The sequence below is a fragment of the Pipistrellus kuhlii genome, unplaced genomic scaffold, assembly GCF_014108245.1.
Source record: "Pipistrellus kuhlii isolate mPipKuh1 unplaced genomic scaffold, mPipKuh1.p scaffold_m20_p_4, whole genome shotgun sequence".
In the NCBI taxonomy this organism is placed as follows: domain Eukaryota; kingdom Metazoa; phylum Chordata; class Mammalia; order Chiroptera; family Vespertilionidae; genus Pipistrellus; species Pipistrellus kuhlii.
The window spans coordinates 45,139,863-45,158,754 of NW_023425540.1; the positions used below are offsets into that span (position 1 = coordinate 45,139,863).

Below are 18,892 nucleotides of genomic sequence, written 5' to 3' on the forward strand. Positions count from 1 at the left end.
CTTTGCGAATGCAGAATATATGTTGAAATAGCTCTTGAAATGTGTCTTGATTACAAGAGGAATACATTTAGCAGATCATGTTAATTAGGAATAATACCTAAGGAAGGTTTTGATAATGTGTCTCTTTTTAAATATAAAATTGAGGCACTTTTTCCCCAAATTGAAAGAATGGATGTTTCCCTGATTACTATAGTTTGAATTTTGAGGTTTTCTTCTAAACATGTTATATTTTTTTCCTTGATTTTTTCAGAATTCATTATTTTTTTTTTTTTTTTTTTTACTAGTTATAATCTAGAGTCTAGGGGTGTCGAACTCAATCAGAGAAGGGGCCAAAATCTAAAATCCAGCCTAAATCGCGGGCCGAATGGTTTACTGAACAGTCATAAACTGTCATTGTGATGGAAACGCAGCGGAGTGCAGTGATGACAGCGCGGTGCGGGCCACATTGCAAGGCCTGGCGGGACGGATTTGGCCCGAGGGCCTTGTGTTTGACACATGTGATCTAGACTATAGGTATTACGTATTTAAAATGGAGAAGTTGGGGAAAATATTTGAAAAGAAAACTACCTACTATTAAGATTTCTTGTCATGAAAAGTATGATAGTGTTATAAGCTACAGGAGTTATGTCCTTTTTAAGAAAACTGAAGAGTATAGTTTTAAATATTGAGAACTTATTTAGTTCTTATTTTCAGAGAGAGAGAGATAAAAGGAGAGGGGGAGAGAGAGAAACATCTATGTGAGAGAGAAACAGCAATCAGCTGCCTCCCACACATCCCGTACCAAGAATCAAGGCACATGCCATGACCAGGAATCAAATTGGTAACCTTTGGGTGCATGGGACGATGCCAAACTAACTGAGCCAGGCACATTTTTATATATTTTTTTTGTGTGTGAAAGATTTTATGTAAAGAACTAGAGGCCCAGTGCATGAAATTTGTGCATGGGTGGGGGTGTCCTTCAGCCCAGCCTGCACCCTCCAATCTGAGATCCCTCAAGAAATGTCCAACTAAATGGGCAGTCAGACATCCCTCTCACAATCCAGGACTGCTGGCTCACAACTGCACACCTGCCTGCCTTCTGATTGCCCCTAACCACTTCTGCCTGCCAGCCTGATCACCCCCTAACCACTCCCCTACCAGCCTAATTGATGCCTAAATGCTCCCCTGACAGCTTGTTTGTCCCTAATTGCCCTCCCCTGCAGGTCTGGTCCCCCCTACAACTGCTCTACCCTGCAGGCCTGGGTTCCCCTTCCCCCACTTCCCCCCAAAGTCCCTTCCCTGCAGGCTGGTCACCCCCAACTTCCTTTCTCTGCTGGCCTAGTCACCCCTAACTGCCCTCCCCTGCTGGCCTGATCACTCAAAACTGCCCTCTGTTGCAGGCCTGGTCCCTCTCAACTGCCCTCCCCTGATGGCCATCTTGTGTCCACATAGGGGCAGGATCTTTGACCACATGGGGGCAGCCATCTTGTGTGTTGGAGTAATGGTCGATCTACATATTACTCTTTTATTAGATATGATAGAGGCCTGGTACATAGGTGGGGCCAGTTGATTTTTCCTGAAAGGTGTTCTGGATCAAGGTGGGGGTTCCCTTGGGGAGTGGGGCAGGTTTGCAGGCTGACCATGACCCCCGTGCCCCAAGTGGAGGCCCTGGTGTTTGGGATTTATTTATCTTCTATAATTGAAACTTTGTAGCCTGGAGTGGAGCCAAGCCTCCTGCTTGCTCTGTGGCAGCAGCCATTTCTGTTGGAATTTATTTATCTTCTACAATTGAAACTTTGTTGCCTTAAGTGGAGGCCTGGGCCAGCCAAGGTGTGTGGAAAGTTTTGTGTGGAAAGTTTGGCTACCTCCATCACCGGGGAAACCTAACCCTCCCTCCTGCTTGTTCCAGGGCTGCAGCCATCTTAGTTGGGGTTAATTTGCATACTCGCTCCTGATTGGCTGGTGGGTGTTGCTGGTGGGCGTGACTTGTGTGTAGTAGAGTGCTGATTAACTTGCATATTACTCTTTTATTAGGTAGGACTCTAAAATCATTGTAGACTTTCAACGTTATTAGAATTAATAATGTAAGTTTACTTTGGACCTCAAAGTTCTAGATAAACTTTAGTAATAATAGATGCAGTTGAGCAGTATAGCTTCTAAATGGAAAGTTGTTGTCATTTTCAAGAGAATTCATTGGCTGTACAGGAAATGTAGAGCTTAGGAATGACAGATTGAGCCCTAGCAAGCCTCACATTTGCCATTTGCTATACCTTCTCTCATGCAGTCCCCAGTGTTTTGCTATACCTTCTCTCATGCAGTCCCCAGTGTGACTGGGCTCAGTAGGGCAAGAAAATAGTAGCTGCAAAGCAAGTGCACATTTTTCAAATTATTTGGCCAGAACCTTTTTTTTCTTTTTTTCTTTTTTAAGTTTTCTGAGCCTCTCAGGATGTGCTTGCTTCATGGATCCTACTTTGTGAAGCAGTGGATGAGATTTAATCATATAGCCTCTACTCAAAGAAAGCTCCAATTTGTCAGACCAAAAATGAGCGTTTGCCAACACTTAGATATAAAGAGTTAGTATAAAGCAATGATGGCATACATTCTGGATTTCAGAAATGTTCGTATTGAATTTGTCTGAGTGGTCTCTTCTCTTTCAGGTGTTTTATTCCCAATATCTATGCCGCTCTGTTCACCGCAGCCCTGGTCCCTTTAATGTGCCTCGTGGTGGTGTTTGTGGTGTTCATCCACGCCTACCAGGTGAAGCCGCAGTGGAAAGCATATGACGATGTCTTCAGGGGAAGGACCAATGCCGCAGGTTTGGAAGGAGTTGTATTTGTACTTTGGAGATGAGAACTTTTTAATGGCGGGGGAACTGGCACTGCATTGTTGTTTGTTTTTTATCAAGAAAAAGAGAGAAGTTAGACTCGGCTTTCAGCTGTAGTCTCCAGTACCTCCTGCTTCTTAGTACTCCCTGTCATCTCTCTCTCTCTCTCTTTAGGTCTCTGTAGGTTTTATTGCTGGTTTCAGTTTTGTCTTTTTAAGATATTAATGTCCAAGGAAATGAGTCACACAGCCTGTGGGAGTTGCTTGCCAAAGCTTCCTTCACCAGTAATAACCTATGTTCAACCTGCGAAATGTATCCATTTCTTCCTGAGAATCTGAGAATCCGTCACAAACTTCCATTGTGCTCAGGAGTGCTGTGTTTTGCATGTGGAGCTCTGCTTGTGCTGACAGATGTTTAAAAACATATGTGATCGGACAGCTTCATAAGTGGCTACACATGTCTAGTGATTTAACAGTGCAAGTCTTTCCAGCTCAAATTGGCTTTCACTGCAGTTCATTTTTTCCCTTTGAATCATACTTAACACAGGTTTCTATGATCTGATTCTTTTTGTTGTTGCTAGATTAGAGTCTCAGGAATTTCCTTAACTGGGAACAATAACCATACACCTACATACAGAAAATTCTGTCTAAAATGTTTTGAGTGATTAGAAGATTAGGGATAATCTTGTGCTGGGAGTGGAGGATCCCGCTTGGCCAGTGAAGAAGAGGAGTCTCTCTTTTCTTTTCTCTTTTTTTTTTTTAATATATATATTTTATTGATTTTTCACAGAGAGGAAAGGAGAGGGATAGAGAGCCAGAAACATTGATGAGAGAGAATCATCCATCAGCTGCCTCTTGCACACCCCACGAGGGATGCACCCTCAACCAAGGTATATGCCCTTGACCAGAATCAAATCCAGGACTTTTCAGTCCCTAGGCCGACGCTCTATCCACTGAGCCAAACCGGTTTCAGCTGCAGTCTCTCTTTTTTAATCTTTGACAAATCTAGATCCAAATGCATGAGAGGAATTCTTCACATTTTAAGTGCTTCTCAAAGTTTAAGCAAGAGGTATAGATGAAGTCCCTAGAACAGTGTCCAATATATTATTGGGGGTTCAATAGATATTGCCACTTATAGGGTAATAAAAGGAGGTACTGTAATATAAGAAAAACTTTCTGGCACCTGAACTGGATCAGAGAAGATGCAAAAAAGATTTTCCTCTTGGTATAAAGAGAAGGGACTCTATCTTATTTTGTGGGTTCATTTGTAAGATAACTATCTAGCCAACTCTTCTATATTCTCTCTCATTTAGCATGGAATCATTATGTAGGCAGCAGTATTATTCGAGATTATGATTAATCTTAAATTCTTCAATTAAGAAAACTACTTAATGTAGAAATCCTACTTTTTCATGGAACAGAATCTTTCCAGAAGCTATGCTATTATTAAACTTGGGATTCATTTTATTACAATGCACATTCTTAAGGCAAGAGTTGTTAGTTTCTTTCCCCTATTGACAAGATTTGTTTTGTTTCCTATATACTAGTAAAATGGAAGTGTCAGTGTTTGCATGTTTTCAATAATAATAACATAAAGGCTTCAAATAATGAGTTAATCCTTTTCATGCCTAAATCACTCCTATGCCTTTTGGATATGATCCAACATGGATATAGTAACAACAAACAAACAAAAACAGTACTTGATCTGAAAAACATAGCCCTTAAGCACTAAACATAATTCTGAAAGTTCCAGTATACTTGTATCTCAACTAGGGAAACCACTCCTGCAATTAAATAGTAATAGAAGCATTGCTCTATTGTAGCTTTTCAAATATAAAAAAAAATACTTAAGATTTTCTAATTCCCCTATTTCCGTGACAATTTAATCTAATAGTTATTACCTCATACTTGGACACTGTCAGTATTTTTCTAATTGGTCACTAGTTCAAGTCTTTTATTTCCTCATTTCATTTTCTCAGATGCCTATATTTCAAAATGTAAAGTGGATTGTCTCACCAGCATCATTGTCCAAAGAAAAGTCCAGTCTTTTTAGTCCACCATTGGTCATCTGTCCATCCCCAAGTTAGTTACTATTTATCCTGCACTCTGACTATGCCAATTTATTTACTCCTTCCTAAAGTTGCCTGATGCTGTCATCTTTGTTCATGAAAGGAACCCTCCACTTTGAACACCTCATCACTAATTGATGAGACCCATGTGTTTCAGAAGTGATGTGAGGAAATGTGGAGGAGAGAGAGGTGGAAAGGGCTTATCACTCTCCTGTAATCTTCATTAGCTCCCCAAACTGTCCAACATAATCCCATAATCTAAGTCAAAACTGTGTGCTGGATAATCATAAATTAATTTCCCTAGATCCCAGTTCCCACCAGTTACTATTAACTCTTTTATAAAACTTCTGGAAGCTCCCAATATGCCACCTCTTCTGTGAAGCCTTTGGAATTGCCTCCTTATAGAACCACACCAATAAGAATTACTTATTCTCTCATCTATACCTTTAAAGAAAGCACTTTGTCCCTACAGCCATTACAGTGGTTATCATGGAATGGCGACCTGTTTTGGGGTGTGTGGCTGACTTCCTCAATAAATTAGAAATTTCTTGAGGGCAAGGACTATTTATTATTCACCTCTGAATCACCAGGGTCTTGTAGAGTGGATAGCAGGAACAAAATTAATATTTGTTGAATAAATAAATAATCATGAATGTATTATAAAATCTTATAGGAATGAATATGTAAGCTATAATAAATATGGCATAAGAAGGAGAGAAATGTGTTATATCATCAAAAGTAGAAATTCAAGGATATTTCTCATTGATCTGTTTGTAGATATCACACTTTGAAGATTATATTTTAAGACTATTTTTGTTAACTTCTATAATTTCCAAAACTTACATGTTCAGCTTTGACATCTGACTGATCTTTTATGTTTTATTAGCTACCTATTATAACCCCCTTCCACTTGAATATGCTTCACTTACCTTGAATTAAAAATCTCTAGAAAAAAATTACTATCTAACGTGGCTGGTGTGGCTCAATGGTTGAGCATCGACCTATAAACCAGAAGCAGAAGGTCACAGTTCAATTCTCCCTCAGGGCACACGCACATGCGTGGGTTGTGGGCTCGATCTTCAGTGGGGGATGTGCAGGAAGCAGTGGATCAATGATTCTCTCTCATCAATGATATCTCTCTCTCTGAAATATTTCAATAGATTTTTAAAAATTACTATATAGTCTACTAAGGAGCCTTTGATCTTTAAATCTTTCCGCTTAAATTCCATTGCATTGACCTGAAAAGTTTCTAGTGAAGATGGCACTGTAAATTCATGTTTTTGTCCTCTACTCTATGTAGATCAAGATCAAGACAAGCTATAATAAGAGAAAATTTTTAAAAATAATGAACATTTCTGTGGATCAGAAACAGAGCAGGAAGACAAAGTGGTAAGCTGGCCTGACGCTGTGGGCCTATTGTTTTCCTGATCCACAAATAGGTGGATGAGGGAGTATCTGAACTGCTGTGGTGGCAAATTGGAAATGAAAAGGTCTCACCCAAGGCAGGTGGAACTGGAGCAATAGCACCCTCATAAAAGAAGCCTGAAAAAAGAGCTGCACAGTAGCTTGGGCTTTGGATTGTAGAAATTGAGGAGTCCCAGGAGAAAACAAAACAAAATCATCTTATGAAATACCTGGGCCAAGCTCTCTTGGGTTCACAGACTGTGTCTGTCATATCCATATGTCACCATGGGGTCAGGAGGCTCAACACATCAAACTAGTCCTCCATGGACAGCAGGGCCGAGTGAAGGCAACTATTGTACAAAACCATGGACAGAACAAGGTAACCAGAGAGAGAGAGAGACAAACAGAACAAGCAAAGAAACAAATGATTTCTACTCAAGATTAGCTGCAAAAGCAACCTTTTTTCCTAAGGCAGCTTAGATGGTTTATAGTCTAATTATACTTTGCCCTGAAGTTTTGAATTGGATGACCATTTTTAAATATACTAGATAATATTATGAAAAAAATAGGTTTTCAAGTAGTAAATCAAAAGAAGAAAATCAATTCCCTTTTCTTACAAAAGCACAATTTCCCAGTTTGACAAATGACGCTAAATTTTGAGTATTGTTCGTCAAATACTGTGAAGGGTTTGTTCATTTATAAATCACTTTTAACAATGAGTGTGATCATTATGAGAAAGTTCAATTTGTAGTTTCCTTATAGCTGTGTTTTTGTTTTTAGTAACTATAATGATTGTGATTACCTTAGAGTTTTAGGTTTGGTAAACAGATGCATAGAGTTATCACCAGCATCACCTATTTGAATAACTGAAGAGCTTGAATCCACTCTGTTAGGCCTGGAGTCTTTCATATATAGATAGAACTGTTCTCCAAACTAATCACCATTGTGCAAGTTACATGTGCCTAACAATAGGAGCAGTTTCAAATCCACACTTGTGTGTTTGTCATGGCTGCTGAGTATCAGTCCCTTTATAACTCTGTATTATTTTTTAAATTTTATTTTTTGATGAGGGAGAGATAGAGAGAGAGGAGAGACATCGATTTGTTGTTCCACTCATTTATGCATTCACTGGTTGATTCTTGTATGTGCCCTGACCTTGGATCAGACCCACAACCTTGACATATGATGCTCTAACCAACTGAGCTGTCTGGTCAGGGCTTACAACTCTGTATTTTGAGTTACATTTTGTTCCTGTTACATTTTGTTCCTTAATTTCAGAATTCAAATAAACTCAATGACATCCAAAGGAAAGGGAGGCACAGAGAAAGAGCTGCTAATAAACAAAATGTGTTCTGTGCTTCAGTCTCCCAAAGATGGCCACTGTCAGTCCCTTTCTCTTCTGAGCTAGGCCTGGCACAATGATGGCAGCATGGCCCTCTTTTCTGCCTGACTGCTCTCCACCAAGTTTTCCAAGGTCAGTGGTTGCTCATGAGATTCGCTGGCCTCCTCCTCTCATCAGTGGGCTGAGTGTGCAGTGAAAATGAGTCAGGATAAAGGTATGTTCCCTGAACTAAATCTCAGTGTCTCAAATAGCATTTTAAACAAAGCCTGTAATTTTAGGGTTTGGTTTTGATCTCCGGCAGTGATAAGCTTGTCTCTTCTTTTGGGATCATTAGAATTTATTGGCTTCTTTCTGATTCATCAGTCAGTTCTTTTGTGAGGAATGATTCACATAAGGTCAGAGAAGGAAAAATTGATTTGAATAAAAAGAGGAAGTGGGTGATTACAAATCTTTCTCTTATAAAAATTCCATATATTTCAATACAATAGATAAAATTATAAAGGTGGCCTGATCCAGATAGCCATAGAAAATGTGAATGTGAGTTATATAAAATTTACTGGTACTATAAAGGCTGTTTTTCCACTTGGGAACATATCTAAGAATGAAAGCTTTCATTTCTCTTGAAGATCCATCACTTCATATTTATAGTGAACAAAAATATATCTATATAAAGCCCATATAAAGCAAATTGACCAAAGAGCGGAAGTACCAGTCACTATGATGCACACTGAACACTTGGAGGCTGACACTCAACATAGGAGCTGCCCCCAGCCTGCAGGCCCTGACCAAGGCATGTGCAAGCAGGGGCCCTCTAATCATCCTGCTGGTTGCCCCACAAGTAGGCCCTGATTGCCAGCCAGGCCTAGAGACCCTACTCATGCATGAATTTTGTGCACCGGGCCTCTAGTAGTAATATAAATCAAGATTCCATTGTTATGTAATCATTGAACACTTGTTATAATGAGTATTTCAAAGCATTATCCCTGATTTCCTAAAGTTGAGTGACTTTGATTCCATTGACATTTAAAATATTTTAAATAGCGTTCAAAGAAACTCAATGAACCCCAAAGGCTAAAGGAAAAGGAAAGAACTCCTGGGAGGTGCAATAGGCCCTCTGTTGATTCTCTAAAGACGATGGTCATCAGCCACCTCCCTCCTGTGGTGAACATGCTACTTCTCATACAAAGCGGTGGGGTCTGTTTCGCCTCTTTAAATCTGGACTGGTTTTGGACTTGCTTAGACAAAGAGAATACCATGGATGAGATGCTGTCCATGATGGATCTGGCCTTTAGGAGAACTAGCAGTTTCAGCTTCTTTTCTCTTGGAAGCTAGCTACCATATAAGAACCAAGATGATGTCTGAAACTCCAAGCTAGTCGCTGGAGTGGCCATGTAGGTGACATGCTTGGCCAGTCCTTAGTTGTTTCAGGCACCTCATCTCTAAGAATTCTTATAGATTCCAGCACAAGTAGATGCTGCACAGAGCAGAAAAACGGCCTGGCTCAACTTGTAGGACTGAGAGAAACAATATAGTATTTTAAGCCACTAAGTTTTGTGGTTGTTTTATTATGTAGATATAAATAGATGAAACACTCTGGTTCTAGCATTCTTATTCTCACGTCAAAATTATAAGTATGTCATCGTTATTTTAGATTTTATTGCTTGAAGGAAAGTACATCATTTATAAATAAAAATGGAAAAACACAAAATGACTTTCTTTTCTAAAGCAAAAATTGAGGCTTCTACTAAAGTGAAGTAAAAGTAATCTTACCTAGTAACAGTATGTGCTTGAATTGGATCCAGGATGACCAATAGAACAGGTTTCACATGTCCTTGGCAGTCAGCTGCTTGTTTTCAGTCTGCTCTCAGTTCCATTGCTCAGAAGAAAGCAAAACAATGCCGAGAGACCTGGGGAAAACCCCAGAATTTCTCACTAGACCAGGGATAATCTCTTCCACTTGAGCTTGAAAAATCTTTGTGAACACAGTTCAGTCTCCCCACATTTTACTAGAAACGGTGGGGAAAACCCAAAATGTTTACAGAAACATTGTGGATGCTCGCTCAATCTTCAGAGATTCAAATCAGAATTTGTTAAGCCTGAAAAGTGATGCGTTGTCAGTCTTCAGTGTGTGTTTTCTTTATGACTATTTTTGAAAACATTTGGGATTGATAATAGTTATTAGAAACTGACATTATGAGTTAGTTTAAACCATGCAGATGAAAAGTATTAGAAAACTAAAATCACAGAGTTGAGAGAAAGTGTAAATGTCTGTTTAAACTCATTTTTTAAAATATATTTTATTGATTTTTTTACAGAAAGGAAGAGAGAGGGATAGAGAGTTAGAAACATCGATGAGAGAGAAACATCGATCAGCTGCCTCCTGCACACCCCCTACTGGGGATGTGCCCGCAATCAAGGTACATGCCCTTGACCGGAATCGAACCCAGGATTCAGTCCACAGGCCGACGATCTATCCACTGAGCTGAACCGGTTTCGGCTAAACTCATTATTTACACATATAACCAAGGAAGAAAAGGGACTGATAATTTGTGACAGAGCTGGGTCTTTCTAGAATTAAAGTTTTTTTGAATAATTTTACCTTGGTGCACTTCCTTTCACTACTCCCAGTCAAATATGAATGAGGACAAAGGTAGTTCTCTATTTAATCTATTACAGTACTAAACTTTTAAGTTCAGTTTACATTTATTTTCTAGGTATACATAGGGCATGGATATGGTAGGGTTGGAAGAAAGAGTAAAGAGCAAGGACTGCATATAAGTGGCAGGTGTGAATTTACCTGAGTCCTGGTAGTCTAATTATTATAATCACTACTACCAATTGAGACTCACCATATGCCAGACACTGTGCTAAGTATCCTAATATATAGAAAGCCAGAGGCCATCAGGACTGAATAGCAGGCTGCGTGGGTGACAAGGGCAGCAAAGGTTTAATGAGGGACAACCAAATGACTACACAGCAGGCTGTGTGGGTGACCAGGCTGGCATGGGGGGGGCAGTTGGGGATGACTAGGCTGGTAGGAGGACAGTTGGTAGCAGCCAGGCCAGCAGGGGAGCATTTGGGAGAGACCAGGCTGGCAGGTGGCAATTGGGAGCAACCAGACAAGCCGGGGAGGGGGGGGGGGGCAATTGAGGGTGACCAAACCAGCAGGGAGGGCAGTTAGGGGTGATAAGGCAAGGAAGCAGGTGAGCAGTTAGGAGCCAGCATTCTCCGATTGTGAGAGGGATGTCCAACTGCCAGTTTAGGCCCGATCCCTGGGATCAGACCTAGACCGGCAGTTGAATATACCCCAAGGGGTCCCAGATAGGAGAGGGTGCAGGCTGGGCTGTGGGGTCCACACACACACAAGTGCACAGATTTCATGCACCAGGCCTCTAGTTTTATACATATTATCTCTATTTTTATAAGACTCCTTTAAAGCATGTATTATTATTTCTGCAGTCAGACAAGAAAGTCAAGGAAATAAGAGGCATAGAAAAGTATCCAAGTCTGTAGTTGGCATCAGAGCCACAGGTGACTCTCAAGCTCTCCAGCACTGCCATTCCTGCAGGCCCCAATACCATTTTGTTATTTTCATTGAGAAAAATAACATGTAAACATTGAATTAAACCTGGAAAACTCTCATTTCATAAAATTTGTAGACTCCTTTCTCCAGAAAGAATTTGAAGTGATCTGGGCTGGCAAATTATTTCTTCCTCTTCTGATTTCCAAGAAAGACTGCCCCTCTCTTTATGGTACTGAAGCATCCCTAGTTGTCATCCTCATCCTCATATATAGTACTGGCATAATAATAACACTTAACTTTATAGAATTGTTTGAAGGATTAAAAGTTAATTCATATAAAGTCTTTAGTTCACTCTCTAGAATGTACTCAGCACTCAGTACTAGTATGTGTTGGTATTTCTATTAGCATAACATTTTCTTCTTCCTTCATTGACAGTTTAATATAACTTTCATTTCAGACATGAATTATAAGATAAAATGAAACAATGAAGAAACAGTATTATAGAAATAGCATAACTCTTCTCATATTTGCAGAATACAATCAGACATGTAATTCTTTTGTCCTATATGCATCCTAAATATCTCTCAAATATGCCTCCCTCATCCTTTTTTCATGATTATGCCTGGTGTATTAAGCAGCTCGCGCTGCCAGAACAAAATACCACAGACTGGATGGCTCAAACAACTGAAGTGCAGACCTCACTGTTGGAGGCTGAGAAGCCCCCACAGTCTGCTTGCTTCGAATTCAGTTCCTGATGAGGGCCCTCTTCCTGGCTGGCAGGGGGCCTCTTCTCACTGGGTCTTCTTGTGGTAGAGAGAGTGTAAGGGGTTGGGGTGGGGTGGGGTAGTTCTCTCCCCTCTCTTCTTATAAGGGTGCTCATCCCATCACGAAACTCCACCCTTGTGACCTAATTGCCTTTCAAAGGCTCCTTCCCCGAATATCCTCTTTCTTTCTTCAGCTGTACTGAACTAGTGCCATTGCTTAAAGGTGACATGATTTCTGATAAGCTTGGATTTAAATCACATCACTGAATCCACTCTTGCTTGCTGAATTTATCCACAAGTTTATGGTCTGGGAGGAAAAAGCAATGGAATTGAAACTCATTTCCATCTTAAAAGCTATTGTGAAAAGGCCTCAGTGGGGTGCTGGTTGAAGATACAGTCAGTACGGTGTACTTTTAAAAGCAGGAGCATTGCTTTGCAGGCGCATTGCACAGGCTTTGAGCTTCAGTGCAGTTGGCATCTCTCATTGATGTGGGCCATGCCTCAGTTTGAACCTGCAAATCAGTGAAACTTTCCCCAATGTTTATACAATAATTTTTGTGCATAGATGAAGTGAGTTTCTCATATATTTCCTTGGCAGCTTTTCTCTAAATTAATAAAAGTTTACATTTTAATTTTCCTGGCATAATTCATTCTTTTAAAAAAAAAAAATCTCCTCAAATTCTTCTTTATGTATCCTGGAAAAATTACCAATGAGCCATTATCTTCCTTTGAAAGCTATGTAAAACAATTATTCAGGTTTATTGCTTTGAACTAAGAACTAAGAGCAATTTTTTTGTTTTTAGTGGATGACTGAAATTGTCCAATTAACTCTTGACTAATGAAATCACAATTTCTTTTTTTTTAAATATAGATTTATTGAATTTTGAGAGAGGAAGGGAGAGGGATAGAAACATCAATCAAGCTGCCACACACACATACACACACACACACACACACACACACACACACACACACAGGGTATCAAGCCCACAGCCTTGGACATGTGCCCTGACCGGGAATCGAACTGTGACCTGTTTCATGGTCCAATGCTCAACCACTGAGTCACACCAGCTGGGCACAATTTCTTATTGTTTTAAATATCTCGCTCAAGTGTGGGTTCAGATAATTTCTAAAGAATGTATATAAAATCTGACTAGCAAGTAGAAAACTCAGTTTTTAAAGGCTCTTTTATCTTAAAACACTTATGACATTGAAACACTACATTCCCACTTTGACCTGGTCTATGAGCCATCTGTCAACATGGTGGGTGATCCTGTGACATACCAGTACACCATGGCTCCCTCTAATCAGCCAAATCCCAAATTCTTACGTGTAAATGTCATTCTTGATTTGCAACTTTTTTTTATGTTATTTATTGCCATTCTCATTATTTACAGATACTTTCAATTTATTACTTAGTGCCTACATAGTTACTTTTTAAAAAAATATAGTCACAGAATAATATTTGATCACACTTTAATTAATCAACTGGTACAGTATTAAAGATCCAGAAATAAGGAGAAATAGGGTTGCTAAGGGCTAGGAAAATAGGAAGTGGGGACAGGTAATCTGGGTATATAGCAATTGTGCCATAAAATTTTTTAAATGTATACTTTGCACAATGCCTATGAACACAATGCTCATACTCAATATTTCACATATAAATCTCAGAAAGCTGAATAAAAGGAAATGACATTTTGCCTGGCTAGTGTGGCTCAGTGGTTGAGCATTGACCTATGAACCAGGAAGTCACAGCTTGGTTCCCAGTCAGGGCACATGCCCAGGTTGTGGGCTCAATACCCAGTAAGGGTGTGCAGAAGTCAGCTAGTCAGTGTTTCCCTCTCTTCATTATGTTTCTATCTCCCTCTCCATTCCTCCTTGAAATGTCATTTCATATATATAAAATGACATTTTTATACATTATTTCCTTGAAGAAAAGTACACCATGTTGAAGGTGAAGATCTTTTCACAGAACTGCTCTTTTGCTTGCCTTCACATAACTGAAAGAGCCTGCCTCATAAGAGTTCACTTTTTTTCTGACAACCAGCTGCAAAAGGCCATTCCTTCCAACCAATAGGATGTCAAAAATATTGTTCCTATTTTTGAATCTATGCTTTTTTGCTTACACCTCCCTTTTCCTATGATGTTCACGTGTTACCATTTCTCATGATTTTTTTCTCCCTTTCTGGGTCACATTTTCCTCTCCACATCTCCCCCTGAGCATAACTTCTGTCTGTCCGCCTCTCCCTGCCCTAACACCGACTGATCTTTATTGTCACTGTGACCGCCCTGCCCTCCACCCTGGGACTGTTTAACTAGCTCCCTCGATGTCCTCACCAACTTGGCTCCCTCGTTAAGCATTCTGCCAATCATCAGTCCTGTCAATGCCTACACTTTTCTTCTGTTCACCAGCCAATGTGTACTACTCTGTAACTGATACTAATTTATTCCAAGTAACCTTAAACTGGGCCATCTCTGCATCTCAGAAATCCTTTGGATTACCTTTAATTGATTCTTGAGTAATCTTGGAAACAGAGTCCACTGCCTTGAAGTCTTGTGCATAATACATTTCATTCTCACTTTTTATATAATCGTGAAGCAACTTGATGTTACTTCACTCGACTTTCCTTATTTTTATGGGCTCATTTCTCTTTGCCATCTCCCTTCTTTGCCACCTTTCCTCCTATTTCACATAAGGAGGTAAATAACTCGTTCTAACCAAAGCCAACTCTTGAAACCGTGCCCTTCTTTTAGTTTCCTTCTCTTAGAACTTGTTTCAGTTTTACACTGTTGCCTTACATGTTAAATTTCTCTCCTCTGTCTTTGCCCTCCATCTAGAAACATGCAGCACTTTTACTGCCCCAGAGTGCTTGTTAATAGTGCTGCTGCCTTATTAAGTCATTTCCTTCCTGCCTCTCTCCTTCACCAACAAATTTCTTGAAGAATAGTCCATTTGAGCTGGCTGAATTCATCACCTTTTGTTCATTGCTAAAGCTTGAGAGTACCTTGCATATCTTCTTTCATTCATTACCTATAACTCTGAACACCAAATCTACTGACCTGTTTTCTTATGTCCTTAGCCTTAACCTCTTCTGCATAAATCAGTATCCTTCCTTGAAGAGTCTGTCTCCCTTGGTTTTTTATGACACTCTTCTTTTTATTTTCCTACAAAAACCCAAGGCCATGCCACATTCTTCCTGTGACTCAACTCTGGAGTGTCTGTGTTTTTTAGGAATTGCCTTTGTCTCTTTCAAATCCCAGTGGTAGTTTTCAAATCTATCAACTTGAGTCCAACTTCTTTCCTCAACTTCTTTCCTATCCTATCTTGTCCACAGGAAATACAAATTTTGTCATCAGCCTCTATCTGTCCCAGTTGCTCTGCGACTATATTATTTTCTCTCCCTTTCTTCTCTTCTTCCTGTTTATCCTTTTCCTATTTTCCTAACCTTGGAGCTAGTGTAATTTCTTATACTCCACCATTATAGACATTCAGGTCAGTTGTGGTAAACAATGAACATCAAAATCACACTTCTAGAAATTATGGTTTGATGAGTCACTCTATACACATACTGATTTAGAGTACCCATTATTGAAGTCCCAATATCTGTATAGTTTTAGAATTTCTCATTGTTTTCTGATTTGGGGTACTATGGTAGATTCTATTTCTGTAATATTTCAGTGCCCATCCCCTGTGTTTATATCAGTGTTTTCCAATGGTTTTAGGCGACCCTGTTAGCAGTTCTCAACCTGTGAGTTGTGAACCACAGGTTGAAAACCACTGCTGAAGAGCCTAAAACCATCGGAAAACACATATAATTACATTACGATTCATTAACAGTAGCAAAATTACAGTTATGAAGTAGCAACAAAAATAATTTTATGGTTGGGGGGGTCACCATAACATGAGAAACTGTATTAAAGGGTCATAGCCTTAGAAAGGTTGAGAACCACTGGACTCTAACTGATACACTGACAGGAAGTAACTGCTGTTTTCCCTAAAATTTTACAAGTATATAACTTGATTTTTCCTGGTATTTATCTTCTATCTTTTATTATAGTGCAAGCATATATCAATAGATATATAAGCCTAACTGACCATTAGACTGGTAGCTATGACACACACTGACCACCAGGGGATAGATGCTCCATGTACTGGCATGGAAACATGGAACAGACTGATGAATCTCAGGGAAAGAGGGAAGGGGAAAGGCAGGAAGAGATTAACCAAAGATCTTATATGCATACTGGTGGGATCCCTCAGCCTGGCCTGTGGGGTTCAGGCCAAAACTGGCAGTCCAATATATCCAAAGGGTCCCAAATTGTGAGAGGGTAAAGGCCAGGCCAAGAGACCCCACCAGTGCATGAATCTAGTGTGTGTGCGTGCGTGCGTGTGTGTGTGTGTGTGTGTGTGTGTGTGTATACTAGAGGACCAGTGCATAGAATTCATGCACAGATAGGGTCCCTAGGCTGGCCAGCAATCAGGACCAATTGGGGCCTTCTAGTTGCCATCTAGGGCCTCCCTTTCCTGGCTGCCAGCTGTTGGCTGGGGCCTCCCTTCATTCCACACCACCCCCTGATGGACAGTGCACATCATAGTGAGCGAATGAACTCTTGGTCAAACTCCTTAGGAGACACTTTGCATATATATATATATATGAAAGGAAATTCATATGTAACTCATCCTTTTTCCTATCACATTTTAGCAAATACATTTTTATGCTTGCTAATGAAATACATTTCTTGACTATTAAGCAACAGCCAAAGTTTATATAAATCTGTTCTAAGCGTTCTACATTTCAACCACTAAGTCCTCACTGAGTCTACAAAACCTTATTTGGGAGGTGCTAACATTATTCTCATTGTACAGATGAGTAAACTGTGTCTCAGAGCAGCTAAGTACCTCACCAAGTTCACACAGCTGGCAAATGGTTGTCAAGTAATCTGGCTCAAGTCCATGCCCATTACTACTCTACTATTCTGCCTTTTTTTCTTTTTTATGAATAATTCCACTCAGTGAACCCCAAATGCTGCTTTTGAAAAAATGTAATTGGCTGAAGGCCCATATTTAAAATATATTTTTCCTTTTAATTGAATTTGACAGAAACAAATTATAAAATTTAGTATAAATAACCTTTAGGGAAGAAAATTGTGTGATTTATAACTAGTATGCATCAACTTTAAGAAAGTAGAAATTGGGTCATAGGAAAGAATAAAAGTATTGAAGAGCAATTTAAAGCCCGCTTGTACAGTGTAATAAAGAGTGTAAATTGTTATGCCCAGACTTCGTGATCCCCAAGGACCACCAGGGAGCCAAGTCCGATGCAATAAACAAAAGAGCCTGTACCATGCTAGCAATGGGCTCCTCCCACTCATGCAGGCAGCATGGCGGAAGAGAGCGAATTTCCCCCGGTCCAGGGGTTTTGAGGGCTAGGGATAACTCCGCCCTACGGGGCGGAGTTGGGAGCTCATCCTCGCCCCGCCCTGCCCTCTCATAAATCAGTGTGCTTGTAAATTAACAAGTTATCAATATTTGATCCTTGCATTCACTTAATTGTACAGTTTCCAAATGTGGTGATTTCTCTCCATCATCTCCCAACCGATTCAATGTAATGCCTTTGCAAATAAATATTTAATCTTTAGTTATGGTAAAGCTAAGTTGCCAGCATGAAAAAAAAAAAAAGTGTATTTTTACAAATGTGTTTCACAAACTTTGTAACAAAATCAACTTCACTGGGTTTAAAAAAAAAAAAAGAAAGAAAAAAGAAACCAACAAAATGTAGCAGTATCTGCTAGCTTATTAAAGATAGAATCAAGTAGTACAAGTTAGCTCCATTGGAGAGGCTTGGGAGACACGATGACTAAAAAAGTCTGTGGCTGGTCATTCATCAGCCTTACCTACCAACACCAAACCCACCCCATGGTACCTAGCTTTAAATAAGATTCCAGCGCAGCTCATGTGCAAGAGAGAGACAGAGAGATAGAGAGGGAGGGAGAAAGGGAGGGATAAAGAATGCGGAGGAGGAGGAAGAGGAGAGGAAAGGAAGGGGAAGGGAAGAAATTTGAACCTAGGACAAAAATCAGCTACCTTATATAGGACACCTGTGAAATTAACAATTTTAACTCCACATGAAACAGAGAAAGAGTTAGAACTAAAACCTCACATGTTAAAGACTATATATAACATTGACAGATACAAAAAGAAAATTTTAAAGGTGTGTCATTGGGAACAAATTAATAATATACAGATATTATCAATATAGATGGTATTATTATTTTGGACAGCTGCCTTCTCCCTAGATCATCCTCATAGCATTCAGTCTGAGGATGGCCTTTCTTAACACAACAGTTTCCCTTTCTTTTCTCTGTAAGGGCTTGGTCCAAGGTTCTCAGTAAGAATGAGCTAAATAAGATATTAGTTTACTCCCAGATGGGTAAAAGTCCCTGCCACACCTCTGGTACTATGCTATTGTTTAAAAGGATAATGATAAACCTTTAAAAAAAAACAAACAAAAAACACACAGATATCGGACCCCTTTATAGTCCGTTATTGTTGTACATGCCTAAAAACAACTCTGTAGGCGGGTTCGCTAATACCTTTCTCTGTTTACAAATATAGCTATTTAACAACAGAGACCAAGAAATATATCCAAAGCTTTTAGGAATTATACATGTAACATTATTTTTAAGATCAAACAATGCCCTGATAATCTGACAGCTGATGAGAGAAGAAATGCAATTAATCACATTAACAGAGAGGAACCAAGACGTTTGACTCAAGTAAATTTTTAAAAATAGTAACATAGCAAAGGAAATTAAAATAAAATAAAAATTTTAATTGGTGGTAGTTTTGTAATGTGATGGCTAGAGAACCAAATTAAAGAAAGAAAATAAGCATTCAGGTCAACTGGCATTCATCCAGATTGAGGATAAAGAGTCTACCAGAAAACAGTCGTTGGAACTAACGTAGGTAACACACTGGAAAAATATT

General features: G+C 39.5%; 1 protein-coding gene across 1 annotated transcript in view; it reads left to right on the plus strand.

Moving 5' to 3' along the window:
• Positions 1-18,892, plus strand: part of ADGRV1 (adhesion G protein-coupled receptor V1) — a 423,988-nt gene that overhangs the window by 343,727 nt on the left and 61,369 nt on the right. Inside the window, exon 87 of the mRNA XM_045571582.1 lies at positions 2,637-2,794. Coding sequence (XP_045427538.1) covers positions 2,637-2,794 — 158 coding nt within the window. The remainder of the gene's footprint in view (positions 1-2,636; positions 2,795-18,892) is intronic.